The following is a 21,785-nucleotide window of genomic DNA, read 5'->3' as shown; positions in this document are numbered from 1 at the left end:
ATTTAAAAGCGATTCAACAGTTTTAATTGATTTAACAGTTGATACTGCATATTTGATATTTCAGACTAATCCATTAATATTGGCTGCATCATCCTTGTTGAGAAATCAAAAAAATAAACTTATTATTATGCACTTAATTTTAAAAATTGTCATTTATTTGCGTGTTAAATATTTAACAAAAATTATTTACACCAATGTATTCTACAGAAAAAAATCTATAAGAATATTATTTTACCTTTTGGATAAGTTGAAGAATAATAGAGGTACAAGGGGATTGGATCCCAAAATGCAACATTTTCAAAAATGCCCTGTATCTTAAAAACTAAGAGGGCTAAGAAAATTTCGTTATGGGCATCTTTAGCTTCACGAAGCACCCTGTCACCCCTGAGATACCCCGCAAAAATATCCAAAATGGGGCACCCTGTACATACACAAGGTATCTAGGTAGGTACTCCAAAAATCTTTTTTTTTCACCTTATATTCATTGTAAATTGACAATATATTATTTTGTTGAACATGTATCTTTTTTGAACAAACTTTGAATATAAATAAACACTCACCTTTTGAATTACTAGACCTCAAGGGCTCGTTAAACTTGGCAATTTCTTGAATCACATCATCCACGATCCCATCTTCGATTTCCAAATCGTCGGACACACTTTTTATAAGTTCCGAATGCGGCACTGGCTTAATGCACAAGGCATGCAATAAATCTTTCTTAATTCTATCCTTAGTGGTGACGTTACTAACACCTGGCATATGACGTTCTCCGACTATAACGATCACCAGATGCAAAAACTCCTCCACCAAACTGATGGTCTGGCGCATACTGTCCTCCTCCGGTGACTTGAGCGTATTGATTTCAAAGTCCGGCAACGCCCAATTCATCAAGTTAAACCTGTTGAGCACATGTATCAAAAACTCATTGCTCTCGATCAATGATGCGGCAAACTGCAATAAACTAACATCTCGATCCAGCATTTCAGTGCGACACTTTACGTTATGATAAAAGAAAAGTGTATTGAGCAACGCGTAACCGTTTCTCCTCCACATGCCCGAATGGACTTGAGCGATCATCACTTGGGCCCGTAGAACGGGTTCCATAATGCGCACCGGATTGGGCCGGGCCATTTGTAACTCAGGACTGTCAAAGTTCAAATCGTATTTCTCCAAGTGCAGGTGTAACGCCGCCAAAAGTCTCGTCAACGGCAGATGAATGGATACCGGTTTGGACGCTACGTCGTAGTGAAGGCAGGTGCAACTGTGATCTGCTAATTCTCGAACTTCGGTCTCGTTTGGATCGTAGCAGGGGTTTTCTTCGAGGCTACGTAAAAGTAAACGGTACGATTTAACCAGCACGACTTTGTCGGTGGCACACCATTCTATAATATGGGACAAGCAGTAGGAGAGTTTTATGTGTAGGTTGAACCCGGATTCCCATTCGGGCTCGAATTCCATGTGCTGGCCCACCTGTCGCGTTACAGAATCCATTCCTGAAATTCACAGAATCGGATATAAAAGAATATGGAGAATAAAAAGGAAAGGGAAGCGGCTCTTAAAGTTTTTTTTGTAAATTTTTGGAATAATTACGTTCTCCGTATTTCTAACTCACGTTGCAGGTATTTTATCATTGTTTGTTAATACCTATTTTAATTGACTGGTAGTTTTGACAAGCATGGTTGTCAGTTGGTTGTTCACCCATAGGGAGTATGCTGACATAATATTTGTGTATGGTTTCTGTAATGGTAGCGCATTACGCGCTGTTGATAAATACCGACGTCGTTTTCCAAGTCGAAGAACTCCTAATCGAAAAGTTTTTCAGACAGTTTTGGCAAATGCTCGGGAAACAGGAATGTTTCTAAGCGTAAGAATTAATTCTGAATAAGAGGCGGTCTAAATGTGAAAAATGAAGAAAATGTTCTGGATATGGCTGAAGAGAACCCGGGTGTTAGTACGAGGCGGATTACAAAAGAACTTCGATTAGCATCAGATGTGGACGTTTGGAAGCCACTTAGGAAAAACAGTTTTAAGACTTTCCATATTCAACCGGTTCAACATCTTCAAGAGGGTGATTATGGCTTAGGAGTTTAATTTTGCGAATGGATCCAACAAAATCGAGGCCTACATAAATACATTTCATTTAGCCATGAAGCTCATTTAACCGCCATGGAATTAATAACCGACACAATAAACATCGGTGGTCAGATGAAAATCCTCATGCCTCGTTTGAACGAAACTTTCAACATCGATTCAGTGTTAACGTGTGGTGTGGAATGATGAACGAGCAGTTGTTTGGTCCTTTTGTATTAGATGAGCATCTTACTGGAGAAGGATATACGCTTTTTAGAAGACCATTTAATACAATCATGTTGGATGATGTTCCGCTAATTGTTCGTTACCGAATGTATTTTCAACACGACGCAGCCCGGCCTCATTTTAGTCGCCGAGTGCGCGTAATTTCTTAGACAGTCATTTTCCTGATCGTTGGATTGGCAGAGGAGGACCTCAAGTTTGGCCACCGAGGTCGCCAGACTTAAATCCACTGGATTATTGCCTCTGGGGGTGGATGAAAGCTCTAGTGTACGGAACACCAGTAGAAACCGTAGAAGGGCTCCACAATCAAATTTTGAATGCTTCAAATATTAGTTAAAACAATCCCCAAACAATTAAACGTGCAACACTAGCGATTAACAAACGTGCTGCAGCTTGCCTTGAAGTTGGTAGGGGTATTTTCGAAAACATTTTAAATTAGTGGAATTTTGTTTTTTTACTAGTTTTTGTTTGTGTTGCTTTTGAAATAAAAAATATTACAAAAACACTTCAGAACCGATTATTTCAGAAACGGTTGAGGATTTGATTAAAACATATAATTTATCTTATTTTGACCTTCTGAACATGTTCCCAAAATATTTCCCTTTCCTCCCGAGACCCCCTGTATAATGGTGTTTGTTGATTTACAAAAAGCTTTCGACACAGTGAATTGATGAAAAAATTACATAAGATGGGCTTTCGTGGTACATGTCACAACTTACTACATTCATGCTCAAGTGACAGAAGGCATTACACTTACATATGGATTTTTTAAATAAAAAAAAAAAACACATCATTTTATTTAAAATAAAAAAGTAAACATCCTCCTTCTTAGAGGGGGGTGAAGGGAAAAAATGTCAAAAATATCATGTGTCTTCCCATAAACTTGCTATGCGAAACTATGCCTTTAAAAATGCATTCGTTTTTGACATATTGTACAGTAACATTTAAAAAAACTCATGATGTATATCTTTACTACAGTGGTGGCCAAAAGTATGTTAATTATATTGGTTTCCCTTAAGTTTAGCAGAAAAGTGGAAGTGACACCAGCTTCTCAATATTAACAGGTTTCAGGCCTGAATCATTAGCAAAGTGCCACGATATAGTTGTATAAACGGTAAACAAAGTAAATCTTTCTGAAATATCAAGAGCTTTGTGGTACCTGCTTAGTGATTATGCATGATTTGTGATTACCTGACCTCGCCTAGACAAACATAGCTCAAATTATAAAAGGACAACGGCGTGGTGGAGGTTCTGCAGCCAAATTCTGCAATCAATTGCTTTCGATAAGTCATAGTTACCCTCATTAAATCCCAAAAAAAGGACCCTCTAACAGCTGAAAAATGTAGTACAGTAGAGTCTCGATAACGTGAACATCCTTAAACGTGAACAGCCTAATTGGTATTCAGCCTATTCTAAAACGTGAACGCCAAAAATATCTCGCCTCTATAACGTGAACAAAAGAATATTTATATCGTTTTACCCGTAGGCATTAAGCGGCATTTCCTATGTTCCCTTTGTCGGCAACTTTAGTACTAACTTAGTGCTTTTGCATATCGCCGCCAAATTGTATATCTTGTTTGTACATGTTTGACAGTGTTTGTTCGCCGATCAATACGAAACAAGCACGATGTCTACTAAGAAAGTAAATTATTTAACTCTGGAAAAAAAGCCCAACTCTTGTCCGATGTTAGTAGAGGTTGCGGAGTTACCTTTTTAGCAAAAAAGTATGGAATAGCTAAATCCACGATTTGTGCAATTAAGAAGAAAAAAGACCAATTACTTCAACAGTTGCCTTGACTTTTTCTGGACCAGGTAAACGAAAATCTCTTAGACCTTCTGAATATCCATTAATGGAAAAAGCTTTGTATAAGTGGTTTTTGCGACAACAAGAGAGGAATGCATCAATAAGTGGTTTAATTTTAAAAGAGAAAGCCAAATATTTTCACGAAAAACTGTACGACAAAAATTCCACTTTTTCTGCGAGCTCGGGGTGGTTGCAAAAGTTCAAGAGAAGATTTGGCATACGCTTTCTAACAATAACTGGTGAAAAACTATCTTCTCAGCCCGAGCTGGTTTCACCATTCATACGTAAACTTGAAGAAAAAATCAAGGAACTAAACTTAGACTATAACCAAGTGTACAACGCCGATGAAACCGGCTTGTACTGAAAGCTTTTACCCGGAAAGAATTACGTATCCAGTGAAGACAAAAACTGCCCCTGGAAGAAAAACAGCCAAAGAAAGAATAACGTTTCTAGCATGTACAAATGCGACTGGACTACATAAATTGACTCCTTTGGTAATAGGGAAAGCTAAAAAACCACGAAGTTTTAAGAACTTACTTACATTTCTGTACACTACAAAAACTCACAATCTGCATGGATGACAGCCGGAATTTTTAAGGAATGGTTCAAAGAAATTTTTGTTCCTGAGGTAAATTTCCTGCCATAGCTATAGTGGTTAAATTTCAAAATTAAAAGTTTGTTTTAATTTTAGGTGAGAAAGTTCCTTAAGAAACAAGGTCTTCCAGAGAAAGCACTTCTTTTATTGGATGATGCCCCCAGTCATCCCCTAGTAGAGGAACTTTTATCTGATGATGGACTAATTCAAGTTATGTATATGCCTCCCAATGTGACACCCTTAATTCAACCTATAGACCAAAACGTTATTAGGTTGACTAAACTTTATTATCGCTCCATGTTTTTGGCAATGGTTGTAGCTAATAAATCTAAGGACATGAATGTCATTATCAAACAATACAACCTCAAGGATGCTATTTTAAACTTATCACGAGCATGGAATAAATTAGAACCAGCAACCATTAAAAAGTGTTGTATAAAGTGCATAAATATTTTCGAAAGCCAAAGCAATGATGATCGTGAAGACACAATACCCTTGGCAACTCTTCGTCAAGAATTGCTAAGCCTGAATAGCATTGTAGAGAATAACCTCAATTTATTAGAAGAAATTGATCCAGGGCAAGACTTTGAACGTGGAGATATCGAAGAATGGAATAAAGATGACTTCATTGAACAATGATGAGAATTGTACTGAAGTGTCTAATGATTCAGGAACCGAACAGGATCAAAATCCAGAGGTTTCTCAGGCTATGGATAAAGTCACTCACGTTGAGGCAGTTCGTATATTTAACAGAGGTCTAGAATGGGCGGAGCAAAACAATGCCGACTTCGAGGATATTCAGTCTTTACACAAATTACGTGAATTTGCAACTATTCTTTCAAACAAACAACGTATCCGTCAAACAAAGTTAGATAACTTTTTTCTAAAAACAACGGCTTAAATATAAATAATGTACATTGTACTTACTTACATACATATACTTACCTATATAATAAATATTTTTTGCTTTATACCATGTATAAACATATACATATACATTTTCAAACTATGTATTACTAACTGCATAACATGTTTTTGTTTGATTTTCCAATAAAATATATATTTAAAGTACATATTATACGTGTTAGTTTATCATGCGATTAACTTTATCCAGTAACATAAACTCCTCGAAAACATGAACACAGTCATCCCTAATTAGTTCACGTTATCGAGACTCTACTGTATTCTGGTTTTCCATAAAAAGAACTGAAGAGAACTTAAAATATTGTTTTTCTTCAAAAAAAGAAACATCCCTAGTTTTAATCAATTTTTAAATATTCTATATACATATTACATATAAATGTAAATATCTGTCGGTTGCATCACGCCTAAACTGTGCTGCGAAATAATACGAAAACGAGTACACTTAAGTGTTGCCCGAGGAAGGTTATAGGTATGATTTTAATCGCAGATTAAAACCTATCTGCGATCGTCGATTCTGCAATACACGATGTTTAACAATAAACGACATATGATCGTTCTCTCGCAGCGCCATTTGCTTTGCGGCGTCATTCGGTACTACTTACATAAAGTCAATCAAGCCGCAGGTGTAGGTCAGTGGCGAAGCGTGAACTTTTCTTTCGGGTAGACAAACAACAAAAATTGTTAATTAGAAAAAAATGTGTATTCAATATTATTCACTTTAATGAAATAGAGAATGAAAGCGCATGAAATATTAACTCAAAGAGAAAAATATGTAGTGATATAAAAAAGAAAAAAAATATTACTACTAGCATAAAAAGATAGATAGATAAAAATAAATACTACTTACAAAAAAAACACAACTGTAAGATGTAGTTTTTTTTCCTTTAAAAAAATATTAAACTAGACTAATCACTTCGTCCCGTTTCTTCTAACGCCGCAATAACTGTTAGGATTAAGAAAGAATTTATGGACAAGCCATACAAGAGTAATTCGATACTTGAGGTTCGATCTTATAAACATCCAGTCTAAGAGCCCTGAGATCCAAACTTTGCTTAAAAGATCTTTTTAAAACATACTCGACTTTTGAAGTGAAAGTAGCGTGCGTGAATATTATTTGTTTTAAGTGCTTGTGCCTTATTTTGGATTATTTTTATACTGGTGAGTTTTCTCACGGAGCATATCCAATTTCCATTATTTTTTATTTCCTATTTTTATTTACATTTCAACATTTTATTTTAAATATATGTGTTTTACAAGATAATAATAATATTTGACATAAAACATTTAAGACCTGTTTAAACTACATAAAATATTTACAGATAATTCATTTAATAAAAGCAGAGTGCTAGAGCTGCATATCATCTTTTTCCTTTTACCTAAAATGGCCATATAACGTAGATTTATTTACCAACAAGTTGTTTATTGTGGAGTGATTGAGCCACAGAGCAATCTTTCTGTATTGTGGAATGTTTGAGCCACTTGCAGAACAATTATTTTATTTATTGCTTTTGTGGAGTGCTAGAGCCACTTAGCACTGTATTGTGGAATGTTTGAGCCACTTGCAGATTTGACTGTTGCAAACTACGTTTTCCTGTACTATTTATAGTATGAAACTATACCTTTCCAAATATCCTATTTTACTATCTGTTTAAGCAGTTAATAGCACATTTATATTGCGTTAGTGAGTGACAGACACAATGCGTAATAATATTTCAAATATAATAAATAGCTGTTAAATAATAATTTAACTAGTTACAAATGTTTAAATCTTTTAATAATCAAAATGTCTAAATACTAAATAAAATAACATAATTAGGAAATTGGTTGCTCAACACATTTATTTTTTCCAGGTACGTACGTTATGTCATCTTACACTTGACTACATGTATCAACATATTTATCAACATAATCAACAAGTAATTTAAGTATCGTGGTTTTTAAATATATAATGTAAGTAATTATCACTAAGATTAGTATTTGATTAATATTGTTTTTATAATAAAAATTGGTAAACGCCCTATATATTAAATTTAAAATATTTATTTACCGCTACCGGATTTGAATTTAACATTTTTGGCCTGACACAACTAAAATACAATTACCAATATCACACAGTCGTTCATAAATAACCCCTAAAATATCCACTAAAAAACCTTTTCTATACACCCAAAAATAAAAATACTAATTATTAAATTACAATAGCACGCGCCCGCACCAAATGCCAAATGCAGATTCATGAAAAAACAAAACTGAAGATGTATTGCGGCCGACCAGATCAAGCGTGTCCATAAACAATAACCCTCAGGAGCATAATAAAATAGCTGGTCGACTTCGATAGACAAAAGCTCATATGTCTTTCCCGCGAGTAAATTTTGCATACGTAATAGGCTGAATACTGATGCGGCTGGACCTCTGTCACCTGCTTGATGCGTATATGGTTCGATTAGATGCTCCAAATTTTGGAATACAAATATCAATGTGTCTTCCTGGGGCTCGTATATATTAATTGGGTGTCAGCCCTGCATTTTTTTTTTAATTGGTGCGTCAGGCGGGGCGCGCCTTAGATATTATAGATAGAGAGATATTATAGCCGTTTAGATACTATATAATAATAGTAAGGAGAGCGACTACATTCTGTGTTATTTTTTTTTAAATTTAAATTTAACAATTATATGAAATAATTATGTAATAAATTAATGAGAAATAACTGGATAATTTTGGGTAGACAGTGTCTACCTTGTCTACTCGTACGCTTCGCCACTGGTGTAGGTTACTTTTTGATAAATTAGAGGGAAAAGATATGTCACACACACATGGAGAAGAAACACTTTTTCTAGCTTAAGGCCTGAGGAAAACATACCCAATGCCCAAAAAAACAACTTCTTGGTTAAAGTGTAAGTCCAGGAAAAGAAGTTCTCTCAAGTAAGTTATTTGATTTAAAAATGATTGGTCTTGTATTAAGTGAAATTATGAAAAACATGGTTTCTCATAATATGACACACAAATATTGATTTTGTTCTTATATTGGTGTGTCCTGTATCTTTTTGAAATCGCTAAAGCTACTGTCAAATTAAAAAAAGAAAAGTAAAAAGTTCAATTTACCACTCACCCTGCATCATAACAAGCAAATTGACCATCACGGCAAATCCATGCAGAAAACTTTTCTTTAAATCATCAGTCCAAGCGTCTGGTGGAAATGTCAGAAGGTATTTTAAGTCGTAAAGCATGAACAGGGTTCGTTTTAGCGAATGATAGCCCGGGTTCCGCTCGAATTCCAATTTACCATCTTTGTTACATTTCACGCGATATTCCGATATTATCGTATGTAGGATAATGTATAAAACGTCATCGTTTGCTATAAGATGTTGCGCGATCGTTGGCACCGTATAGAGTTGGACAGATAAGGATGTGATTGAGAAGGAATGTTCATGGTCGTCTCGGATAAAGTCCTAAAAAATATATTTTTAACTTTTTATTTTAAGCCTGATTTTGTTAATGCTACCTGCATTATCCGTGTATAATTCTTGGTAAAGACTTTGGCAAGCGCCTTCTTATTTTCATATTCTGAAAGCATACCGGCGATTATTAATCTATGCCACTGAGTCCTAGCACTTTTCCATAAAGATGAGTCGTTTACCATGATTTCCGTTAGAAGGTTCGGTTTCTTTTCGTGCTTTTTTAACATGACTTCACTGAATATTAACCTTGAATAATAAAGGAGGGTAAGAAACTAAAATAAACTATGCTTCTTTTTGCAATCTTCAGCAAAAAGTTATTTCCCCATATAATTGACAATACACAACAACCTTATATGACTACCAACAATCACCAACGATAAAGAAATTCAATACTATACCATATCCAAAAAAAACCATATACAGTGAAAGTCTCTTAACTTGAAAAATTCACTAAATCAAAGGTGTTCTTTTATTCTACTAGTATTTTAAATTACCATTATTTTAATGTAAAATTTTTTTATTCGGGATGTTTCATAGTTATCTTATATTATGTTTTTATAGTTTTTTCCCATAGTTATCCACTTAGAAACACGGAACATGATCTATACCTGCCTACCCCACATTCAGAGTTGGTCAAAAGTTCCATATTATATAATGCAAAAAAAATGCACAATCATCTGCCATTGGAAATTAAATCCATCACATCTTTTTTTGCATTTCGAAAAGCATTAAAAGCATTCTTACTGGAGAGAGCTTTTTACACAGTTAACGATTTTTTTTTGTAATCATCGATTTGAAATTTCGCACTAGCTGATTATGTATTTTTACTATCTGTACATGTTTAGGTATACTGCTTTGTGTAGCTATTTTAGGATTTTTTATAATTTTTTACTTTTTAAACATTTTTTTTATCATAGAGAGATTTTTTAATGATTTTTTTTTGACATTGTGTACATTAAATTGTATATTTTATAATAATATTTTTGACTACTTACAATTTTTAAATTGTATTAATCTGTATATATTGTAGATATTCTATTCTATTTATTTATTTTTTTTTTTAAATTTGTTTTGTTTTTCTTTTCTTTAATTGTGTTTTGTTTGTATTTTTGTGTCTTTTTTGTTTTACAGCTCTGTCTACAAATTGTAACAATTTCTTGACAATAAAGCATTGATTGATTGATGAATAATGGTAATACAGTAAATGACACCTAGTTACAAGGGTAACTGGGTGTATACCGTGTATATGTCCAAAATCAATATATTTTTATGATAGGTTCAGATGTTGATGTAATTCAATTAATATATAACATACCTAAAGCCTTTTCCATTAGTTAAAAACTTCTCCAACCAAGATAGAAGTTTTAAAGCGAATATTTGATGGGCAATAATGTGAGCATGGGTAACTTTTACCCGAAGTGGTTTGTTTCCATGGCGGGAGGTATGTTTTTCGATTTCCCGCTTCATTTCAACACAAGCCTTAAACATAAAATAAAAGATATGCAACTAGACCCTAATAGAATCAGATAATTGAATACACCTCAACATAAATAATTTATGAAATTCATAATATTGTACCCCAAAATGTTCCTTAAATTCCAGAAAATTTAAAGCTTTTGTAGAAACAACATTTGACTTAGCTGAATGAAATTAGTGTGAGCTTGATTACCTGATTCGATGAACATTTCACCACAGATCGTCCCTCCCTATCAATACTAGTGACATATTCCGTGGAGCTACGTTGATTACACTTTAACACTCGTTCAAGAGTTTGAATGACCTGATCGAAAGTATGCACTTCGTCATTATACAAGATAGTACAATAACTATCCAGTGCAAACATATCCTCTGACATTTCGCGAAACATCTGATTTCGACTGTCGTTAATTTCATCTCCAGTCAAACGGTAGTATGCGTACCACAGGATATTGTTGAAAAGTTCGTAAGTCCTAGCGGCAATATCGGCCGGGAGTTTCTCCTTGTCCTCTTCGGTATCTTCGGGTTTTGCCTCGTGCAAAGTGCAAAACGCGTCTTTCTTCCACGCCTCCACGTCTCCGCAGTCGCAACATCCTCCACCCCCGGAGATTCCCATGCGATACTTGTGAAACCTATGGGTGGAGTTTTTGAAACATTCCACGCATAAGACGCAGGTTTTATCCATGCCGCATTCTCTACAGGAGTAAGTCGGCTCTCCGTGTTTGAAATATCGGCCGCAGAGTGTCGCTTTATTTTGTTGTAGTTTTAGGCCGTTGAGTACTTCCTCCGGGTCTTCTTTGCAGATGAACTTTTCTATAGGAGCAAAAAGAACCTCTTTAGCAAGTTCCTCATTAAATTGCCAGCTAAGGCAGCTTTTATCTAAAGTTGGGCTATAGACCTCAGGCACCCATTTGATCCAATGTTTGTTTAGAACAGCCGGATCGAATGTCCCGGATTCAAACAATTGTAACCATTGAGACACAATTTCATTTGATGTGGTTGGCTCCTGGGAGGTTTCTACTTCCATATTGTCGTCCATTTTCTAAAAAATAAAACTTAAATTGTATTACACTAAAAAAATACACTCTAAAAGTGTCTTAAAATATATTTTTTTCAATCAGTGTTATAACATAATATTACCATCTGATTAGGCACAAAAAATCAACACCCACATTGTTCAAGTTTTCTAGTTAATAAATCAAACATAAGCCAATTTTTATATGCTAATGCAATCTCTCACTCAATTTAAGACTTGGCAATATTTCAAATACACAATACCCAATAAACCTGACTTACTAAAATAGTTTAGGTTTTTGAATATTCAATGTATTAAAAACATATTTAGTGTACTATAATTAATGATATCTACAGGGTGGTATAACTTTGATAACATGACACTTTTACGGGATAAAGTATTGTGAATACCTTATTCAGTTTTTTTAAACTATTATTTATTAATTGTTTAAAAAAACTTAAAGAACACGCTTTTATTGGTAATGGAACTAAAAAGTAGAAAATAATTTTTAATTACAAAGAGTTTTTATTGCAATAGTAGAAGGTCGGACAATTAATCATAATTAATTACCTCAAATAAAAATCATAATAAATTTAAAGTTATTGATAGAATAATTCACATCAGAGTAAAAAGCGTAGGGTGCATTTTACTTCATTTTCATAACTTTTCTCTCATAGATAGTTTCCAATAGAATAATTGTCATATTTAATAAATTGAGTACTCCACTCTTTTTACTCTAATTTGAATTATTCTGTTATAATAACATATATTTTATTATGATTTTTATTTGAGATAATTAATTTTGATTGATTGTCTGACCTTCTGCTACTGTAATAAAAACTCTTTGTAATTAAAAATTATTTTCTACTTTTTAGTTCGATTAGCAATAAAAGTGTATTTATTTAGTTTTTTTAAACTTATTATTTATTAATCGTAGCAGCCCTAATAAGGATAATGGGAGACTGTTATCAAATTATTGCATTGTCATCGGTCCATGATATGTGTGCAAAGTTTCAAGCTGATCAGACTTTTAAAAACCAATGAAAATTAAGCTTAAAGATTCTGTTACAACCCGAGCTAATATAAGAGCATGTTAAAAAACATTACCAGAAGCATGAAATATATTGCATATGTTTATGCAATTTAAGAGAAGTAAAATGTTGTAAACCCAACTTAGGTTTTTTTTTATAACAAGACTTTTATGAAACAAAAATATAGTAATTATTATTAAGCAGAATTTATAGCACTATCAATAGATAATAGCATACAGAAATGTTGCAAAACACACGAATTCTACAAGTCAGTGTCCGGTGGCGATTATCAACTTATATGTGTATCTGAGACTTGGATTCAGGATGGTGTACGGGATCGGGAACTTTTTGAAAATAACTATTTAGTGTATCGTAAGGACCGAAATCTCGAGGCTCTTGGAGTTAAAAGAGGAGGTGGAGTTCTTGTTGCTGTTAGACATGACTTGGCATCTGCCAGGGTTGATTTGAAGGACTTGGAGGTCATACTACCATCTATGGATATTGTGGGTTGCAGGGTGTCTGTAAACAAGACAAGTGTTTATATTTTTGTTATATATATACCACCAAACTCGCCTTTAGAAAATTACTTGTCTCTCTTTGATTATCTTTCCTCTTTTAGGGCAATTCAGAACCAAAATATTTTGTTATTGGGGGATTTTAATATGAGGTTTATACAGGATAATGTTTATGATTGTAACACTATTGCTGGCCTAAGGGATTTTATGGCGTTTTTGAATCTCTCTCAATTTAACAATGCCCTTAACTGCAACAATAATTTGCTTGATCTAGTTCTCTCCAACTTCCAGTGTTCTGTGGATAGGGATGACCAACCCCTTGTCACTGAGGATGCATATCATCCTGCTATTAATATCTCGTTGAATCTTGTCAAATTCGAGAGTGTTACAGATTTCCCCTCCAACAATGAGAGTCCTAAGTATAATTTTCGGAGGGCTAATTTTCCCTATTTTTACCAGCTTATCTCTGATGTGGATTGGACTTTTATATGCACCCAGTCAGATGTTAATGAGGCAGTTAAAACCTTTTATGACAAAATCCATGAAATTTTTTGTCTAGCTGTTCCTCGTTTTCGACCCTCTAATAGTAAATACTCATATCCTGTGTGGTACACTCATGACATTAGGAAATTATTAAAATTAAAGTCTAGGCTACATAGGAGATGGCTTCATACACGGTGCTCTGCTGCTTATGAGGATTTTAGAGCTGCTAGGAGGGTAGTAAAAACAAAAATGGATCTTGCTTATCGCGAGTATATATCCAGGACTGAGTCAGCTATTCGGAGTGATCCAAAGCAATTCTGGAGGTTCATTCACCTTAAACGAAACAACTCTCGCATTCCAGGTTCTATGAGCTATAAAGATACCACTGTTGTGGGTCCTAAAAGTATTGTAAATGCTTTTTCTGATTTTTTCAGGAGTGTTTATGTTGAGTCCTCTATTGCTCAGCCCAAAGAATCTGATACATATGGTTCAGACAACATTTTGGTCCAATCTTTTGTTGAGGCAGATGTAAGAAAAGCTTTACAGAAGTTAAAAAACAAAGAAACTGCGGGTCCTGACCAAATACCTTCATTTCTCTTACAAATCTTCAACTTATCACTCAAGACCAATACATTTCCGGAAGAGTGGAAAAAGGCTAAAATATGTCCAGTGTTTAAGAGTGGCGACCATGGCAGAATAGAGAACTACAGACCGGTGTCAATTCTCTCTAATTTTTCGGAGGCCTTTGAGATATGTGTGCACGATAAATTGTCTCCTCAAATTAAGCACATAATTACAGAAAAGCAGCATGGTTTCTTTCAGAAAAGATCTACTGTCACTAGTATGGCTTGTTTCTTGGAAACAGCATATCTAGCTATAAATCAAAAAAGCCAGTTGGATGTGCTGTACACAGACTTCTCGAAGGCTTTTGATTGGCTGGATCACGGTTTGCTGGCACGGAAGCTGGCTTTGGCTGGATTTCATCATTGTCTGGTGGAGTTCTTCATCTCATATCTGACTGGCAGGCTTCAGTATGTTGAATTTAGTGGTTTTGGGTCTGAGTATTACGTGGCTTCGAGTGGTACGCCCCAAGGCAGTAACCTCGCCCCAATGCTGTTCGATCTATTTATTAATGATTTAGTTGATTGTATGGAGAGTTTCTGTCTTTTATTCGCTGATGATCTGAAGTTGTTTCGTATCATTCGTACTATGCTGGACTGCCTGAAGCTGCAAGAGGACATGAATAGGGTCTTTGAATGGTGTGAAAGAAATAAACTACCCCTAAACTGTGACAAATGTAAAAAAATGACAATTTCCATTCTTCATGAAGAGATTTTATACCCATATATATTGATTGAGTGGTTCTCAGTTGCTAGACTGTTCTTTAGTAAAGGATTTGGGCATTGAAGTAGATAAGAGGCTCACATTCAACCAGCATGTAGCACAGGTCACTGGTTCAGCCTTAAAATCCCTCGGGTTTATAGTAAGGTCCACTTCTCAATTTAAGAATATATCCAGCTTGACTGTAATGTACAATTCATTAATAAAGTCTAAATTAATGTATGGCTCTATGTTGTGGTTCCCCATCTATGATGTTCATGTTAACAGACTGGAGTATGTACAGTGCAGATTCTTAAAGTTACTTTCTGTTAAGTTGGATGGAGTATATCCAGTAAGAGGTGTGGAACAGGAGTACCTGCTGCATAGATTCAACTATTTGTCACTAAAGCAAAATACTATTCTCTCTAGTCAGATATTTTTATATAAACTTTGCAATAATAAAATTGATTGTTCTGAGCTCTTAGAGAGGCTACCTCTATTTGTTCCTCCTGCCAATACAAGGAGGCACCATATATTTTATCCCTCTCTTAACTTAACAAATCTGTCCAGCAAAGCTCCACTATGCCGTGCTTGTACATGGTATAATCAGATGAATGCTATAGATGTTGACATCTTTAGCAGCACTGAATATGTTTTTAAAAAAAGGATGTGTTCCTCTCTTAATTTGAATGATACCTGATTATTTTTCTGTGATCATTTGGTTAGTGTGTCTTATATTCTTACAATTATGCTATTGTTTTAAATTTTAAATTTTGTTATCACTCTATATTGGATCTTATATTATTTTTTTATATTATTTTTTTTGTACTACTTATTTAAGGTGCTTATAACTTGTACTGTTTTAATTTTAATTATTTCGATTGTCTTGTAATTGGGAATTTTCCTGTTGGACAATAAACTATTTGAATTTAAATAAAGGATATGTTGGTCTAAATTATTGGTGAGCTGGATTACAGAATCATAACAGATGGCGCCTATACATGTTCAAAAAATTTAGTGTTCCTCCCCTTTCAGTCAAAGAGGAAAAGAAGGAGGCAAAGAACAAAATAGTTTAACAATCTGAGTGAGCGCTATCAGATATATTTCAAACCAAGAAATCAGACAACTAACCATTTCATTTTGATTTTTAGTGAAGACCAAATTTCAATATTATAGTCAAAAATAGCTTGGTAATTGTTACATAACATAATATGTTGTTAACAAAGCATTATATAAAACCTTAAAGATAGTTGACAACATAATCTTTTACAAAAATATAAAAATTTTAACAATTCTTACATACATAGAATATAGAACACATGCAACACAAAAAAAAAAAGAAAAACTAGTAAGAAGTCACATCACGCTATGCAAATCTCCTCACTGTCAAAAAGTTGTATGTAAATACTTGTCAAGAGAATAAAATGCAAGTATAGGTTTCTTTATATTTTTCCTAAAAAACTATTTCACAATTTATTAGCCTTATATAAAGGGGTAGGAGAAGGTTGTTCGGAGATTGTAACCCAAGGAGGGGTATACTTTGTACACTCTGTAGATGTCAGTTATGGATTTTAACTTATTGTATTTTGTATTCATCACCTTTTAAATATATATTAAGATAATAGTTTATCATTTTTATCAGTAACCATCAGATAAGTGGTGTTATGTGCTGTTATTATATTTTTAGTTAATAACTAATTGCTAAGTAGGTGCTGTGGTTGAATCACAGTACATACCAGCAGGATATTTTGTGATGCCACAATTGCTGTGACATTGAAGTGGTTTTTAAAGTTATTTTATTGCATCAAAGTCTAAGATTTTATAATAACAGTGGATTTACTTATTTTCAACACATGTTAAGCTTAAGAAATCCAGGAAAACTTAGCTACTGATTTGTTTTTCACTTGTAACAAATAAATAAATGTTAGCCCTTTTACCAATGGGAGAAAATAAAATATTCAATGCAAGTAATATATATTAAATAGAAATAGAGCTAAACAATAACTAGAAATATAACAACAAAACATATTACAGTGCTTTCTTTACTGTTGCACTAAACACATTATTTGAATTATCAGTCTTACTATACTAGCCAATCTATTTGCTGTTATTGATAGCCCTGATGTTAATGACGATGATAAGCCATAGTTTATTTTCTGAAAAGAAAAATTAAATAAATCGTCTCAAAGCTATCTCTCTGTTATTTAATTATATTTTAGATAGTAATTCAGGACAATATACTAGGAGTTTTGAATATAACTTTCTACATTCTAACACTGATTTGTAGTACTAGGAGTCATATCATCAGTGAAGCAAAAACATCTGCTTTGTGATTTATCCACTCTAACAACAACACCATTGCACTCCATACAAACTCTGTTGTTAGAGATGACATGGGATATATATATTATTGATTCACATTTTTCCTGATGTATTACTAAGATATTAGTTAATTAGTTTCAAGTAGAGTATCAAATTCAGAATATTGAATACTATTTAAATAAATATAAACTTTACTTAGGGTCAGTTAGGTCTTAAGTCAAGAAATACATCCAGAGTTTTGTTTCCTTGTACTGCCATATACACAGTATTGATTATCCGAGGTTGAGATTAAATGATATAGGGTTTAGCATTAAATATTTTTCAAATAGCTTACAAATAGTACTGGTTAGAGATATACTTAATTAAGTCAAACTGGAGTGGAAACCAAGAATTTAGTCTTCAAAAATTTGAAATCAAGACCATTGTTTTGACAAAATATGTTTAGTATTTTAAAAATGGAGAGTATCGCAGTGATGTCTTATGAAAAATGCAGATACCACTAACAAAAAGTACTATATAGTTACAAAAGAATGCCAGAAGTATTGATTTTGGATACTGAATACCCTTAGAATGACTTCTGTTGCCGTTAATTGGTATTATGGTACACATTAACTGATTCTTTGTGTCTTCCTTACTTACTTCATTGGCAACAAAATACATAAATAAAACAACTACCACATGTAAATTACATTGTCCAAATGCTTAATTTGATGATTAGGTGTTAAACATTGCTATAAACAACTAAATTATTATAATTTAGCATAAAATATTCTAATAATAGATCTGTAGAAATGACACAGTCATCAGTACTGATTGACCTTCTGCCTTTTGAATTCTTTTACTGAAGCAAAAGTTAGCGACTAAGCAAAAAGTGTATCACATATCACCTTTTTAGTTTTTAATGTGTTTTTGAGCTCTGTTTGAACCTGTGATGGGAGTGCTGGTATTTTCCACAAGGGATGTGAGTACATCATTAACTAAAAATTAACCTGATTTGTGGTATTTTAACGAGTTATAAAAATCACTAATCACCATTAAACTAAATGCAGGATGAATAGTATAACTGCTGGGAAACGTAACTTTCTAGTAAAAACTCAAACAATGAAAATTGACTTACCAAAACTTCACTTCCTGATGGTCTTGGGCATTTGCCAAAGTTTTCGACGTTTCTCAACAAAAAAACGCAATTTTATAAATGTTTTTCGTCAGAGCAACGTATGGTCTAAAAATTGAACGCTTTCAATGCACCTAAATGTTGAAATTTCGACAACGATCAGTAATTTGTGCTTTGTTTTAAGCTTTCGACTGCCACTTTAACTCGACTTTTCCACAAAAATATTTTTTTTTTCTCAGTAACAAAATACGCAGAATTAAAACGTCACTGTCAGTTGCAATCTGTCTTGTGTCAATACTGTCAAACCTTTGTCAATAAAGGCTCGTTCTAGTATTAACACAATTCGAATGGTAGGTATTTCAACCAACTTCATTTGTGACGTCATAATGTGATCTCGCGAAATAAACTTATTTCAAACTTTTCAAACAGTTTAAGCCTAGATTCTAGATAAACCATTATTGTCCTTAACATAAGGAAATGAGCCTGTTTAGAACCATATTTTTGGCATGTCTTACATTGAGTCTGTCACCAGAAAGTACATTATTCAAAAACCTTTTTTCAAACGTTTATTGAAACATTTGATAATCTCGATTTTAAAAAAATGAAGTAAAACAGACTTAACTATTGTAAATATATATTAGGTACCTAAAAATCCTAATTCTGTATATACCAATATAACAATATTACTAAGAGTTTTCAACAGACAATAAAAAGTAACTACATAAATATTAAAATAAAACTTAGTGTGCACCATTTGCTTATTTTATAAGTAGATAAGGTTAAATACTGAAGCTCAAAACAAAAGTTCCAAAAAAGATTGCTTGATTGGATATGTTTATATGAACAAAAAACACCAGAAGTTAGCTTTGATATAAACATTAAATTAGTTAAATCAGAAAAAATATTATCATTAGTCATTACCCCATTATACCTTTGGGTATAATTATTTTGTGTGCAAGAATACTAATATTATAATCATTTTAAAGACTGGAAAGATCCAGGAATTATTAAGGATTTCTTTGAATTGAATAATCCTTTATTTGAATTCACTTACACCTTCGCTTCTCATATTCTTGAGGCATTTGGAAACAAATGTGATACTTATTTTGCTTCATGCTTTGACCTAACAAAAGCCTTTGACTATGTTTCAGATTATATTTTATTGTTATTGATTCTAATATAATGTTTTGAAAATTTCCCCCTGGAAACATTAATAAATTCGTTAATATTCTGCTAATCAGTATTTGGAACTGCATTTTACATGCAGCATCACTTGCAAAAGTATTTTTAATGACTTTATTATTATATAGAGTAACTTGGACCTAATTAGGGGGTGGTGCAGTCGAAATCAGTTATGTCTTAACATCTCGAAATGCTGTGTGATGTTTTGTCTGGGTTTTGTCATTCGAAATAGCCGACTCTTTAACAACTCAAACTCAATAAAACTATTGTACTTTTCCTATGTTAGATCAAGACTGGAATACGGTTCCTTGGTGTGATGTCCTTTCTATGAAGGCCATGTTGGCTACATCGAGAGTGTTCAGAGAAGGATTTTAAAGTTTCTTATGTTTCGTGAGGATGGAATATATCCTGTTAGGGGACATGATCATGATCTGATGTTAGGTAGGGTTAATCTGCAATCTCTGGCCATGAGGAGAACAATTCATTTTGTAACATTCTTATGGAAGTTGGTCAATAATCAAATAAATTCTCCTCCTCTCTTGAACGATATTCTATTTCATGTACCACGATTTGCTTCTAGAGCAAATATAACTTTTGCTTTAGATCGCGCCAGAACTAACATTAGGTTGCAGGATCCCGTATATCAAATGTGCAGAATTTTTAATTCAGTATCATCAACCTGTGACATATTTGTATTCTCCATAAAGGATCTAGTTTTGTCTCTGACAAACCAATAGTTACCATAATTCCTTTTCTCTTCCTTTTTTCCCTTGTCCCATGAATCCCTTTCTTTGTTCATTCTAATGTTAATTTACATCTCCTTTAATTTTGATATATACATGATGTTACTATAGTAATTTAAGTTTTCCTTATTTTTCTTTCTTTTTATTATTTAATTTATAGTAATTTAATACTTTTTTACACTTTCAAAACAATAATTGTAGATTTTCCTGTAACTGGGCTTTGCCTGTTGGAAATAAACTGCTAAATAAATAAATAAATAAATATACATAGAAAGTATATATATTTTTTTTAAATAGGATTTGTTGATCTTTTTTGCATATATATTAGTGAATATTTAAATTTTTACGTTTCATAATCATGTATTATTTAGCCGCTAGGAGCGCCATCTCTTGACGGATAGTTTGTTTATAGCTACAACTCCTTTAATACCTCCATGGTTCATACTTCATTGGAAAAGACGAAGAAGAATGAACAAAAAATGAACATAACCCCCATTTTCTCGTCCCCAAGTTTCCATTCAGACCATTCCCATACTTTCTAAACTCGAGAAAAACTAAGTTGAGCTATTTGAAATTGGCTGGACTGCATTACATTAAAACTAATTGAGAAACATGAGGCGTATTCAAGGACCCGGGGGATTCGCTCCCAAGGATCCCTACGACGAAAGGAAGAAGTCAAGAGAGGCCGTCATAGCCAATTTTTTCATATTTGCCGCCTTTGTTGGAATTATTAGATCAGGCAAGTTAAAATATTTGAATCATTTCTATTTTCGTGTATTTTATAAACTCTGACATACCGTCCAAATGCCCCAAACTTGGTATTTTGCATACCAAAAATTTCAGTTCCGATTTTGACATGGAAACCTCCATTACTTGCATCTACTGATCAATTACATCAAATGATCAGGTCTAGACATTGACATCACTTACTTAACTAATTATACTATAACATAATTATACTTATACATACTTAATGTAATTATACTTATATGCTAGCATCTCTCCAGTCTGCTATAGGGTGTAACAAGATTGAACCTTCCTCTAGTGTTGTGATTACCGATGTTTCTATAAGTTTGACACTTATTCCTATTATTTGTATATACAAGAGATGTTCCAGGATATATGCACAAGGAAGAGTTTATATACTCCAATGAGTAAAAACAACCCTGCAATCTTGCTCTCTCTCTGTATCTCATATCCAACATGAACCTCTGCTCTGTGGCCCAAAAATTTGGGTTGAATGTGGTTAACCAACCTACACTATAATAGCAAAATAGGTCATTTTACTAAAGCCCAAAGACTGCAGAACTAATTCGACCCCACAAGTCCACAACCTGGTGCTCCCAGATCAACTTTTCAATCTAGTCCCACACTAAGATACCTGACAGATTTACATTGATCATTATTAAATTCTCTCAATGAAGTGAGACTATTAACATTAATAACAGTTTTCCCGCTTTGTTAAATGGAATCATGATTGATTTTAATTT

General features: G+C 33.5%; 1 protein-coding gene across 2 annotated transcripts in view; it reads right to left on the bottom strand.

The window, feature by feature from the left end:
• LOC126744614 (E3 ubiquitin-protein ligase UBR2) overlaps positions 1-18,640 on the bottom strand; it is a 29,001-nt gene extending 10,361 nt beyond the window's left edge. The window contains exons 1-6 of one of the 2 annotated variants that reach the window (XM_050452109.1): positions 18,374-18,640; positions 10,764-11,612; positions 10,410-10,573; positions 9,139-9,340; positions 8,746-9,085; positions 561-1,493 (exon numbers count right to left, since the gene is read on the bottom strand). In XM_050452109.1, the coding sequence (XP_050308066.1) occupies positions 561-1,493; positions 8,746-9,085; positions 9,139-9,340; positions 10,410-10,573; positions 10,764-11,609 (2,485 nt within the window). In that variant the 5' untranslated portion in view covers positions 11,610-11,612; positions 18,374-18,640. Of the gene's footprint in view, positions 1-560; positions 1,494-8,745; positions 9,086-9,138; positions 9,341-10,409; positions 10,574-10,763; positions 11,613-18,143; positions 18,243-18,373 lie in introns of those variants that run through there. The other variant, XM_050452108.1, reaches the window with a different exon arrangement.
• Between the last annotated feature and the right edge of the window lie 3,145 nt (positions 18,641-21,785).

The sequence above is a fragment of the Anthonomus grandis genome, chromosome 14 (genome assembly GCF_022605725.1).
Source record: "Anthonomus grandis grandis chromosome 14, icAntGran1.3, whole genome shotgun sequence".
NCBI classification, from domain to species: domain Eukaryota; kingdom Metazoa; phylum Arthropoda; class Insecta; order Coleoptera; family Curculionidae; genus Anthonomus; species Anthonomus grandis.
Note: the sequence above shows the minus strand (reverse complement) of the source record. Positions and strands in the feature narration are given on the sequence as shown.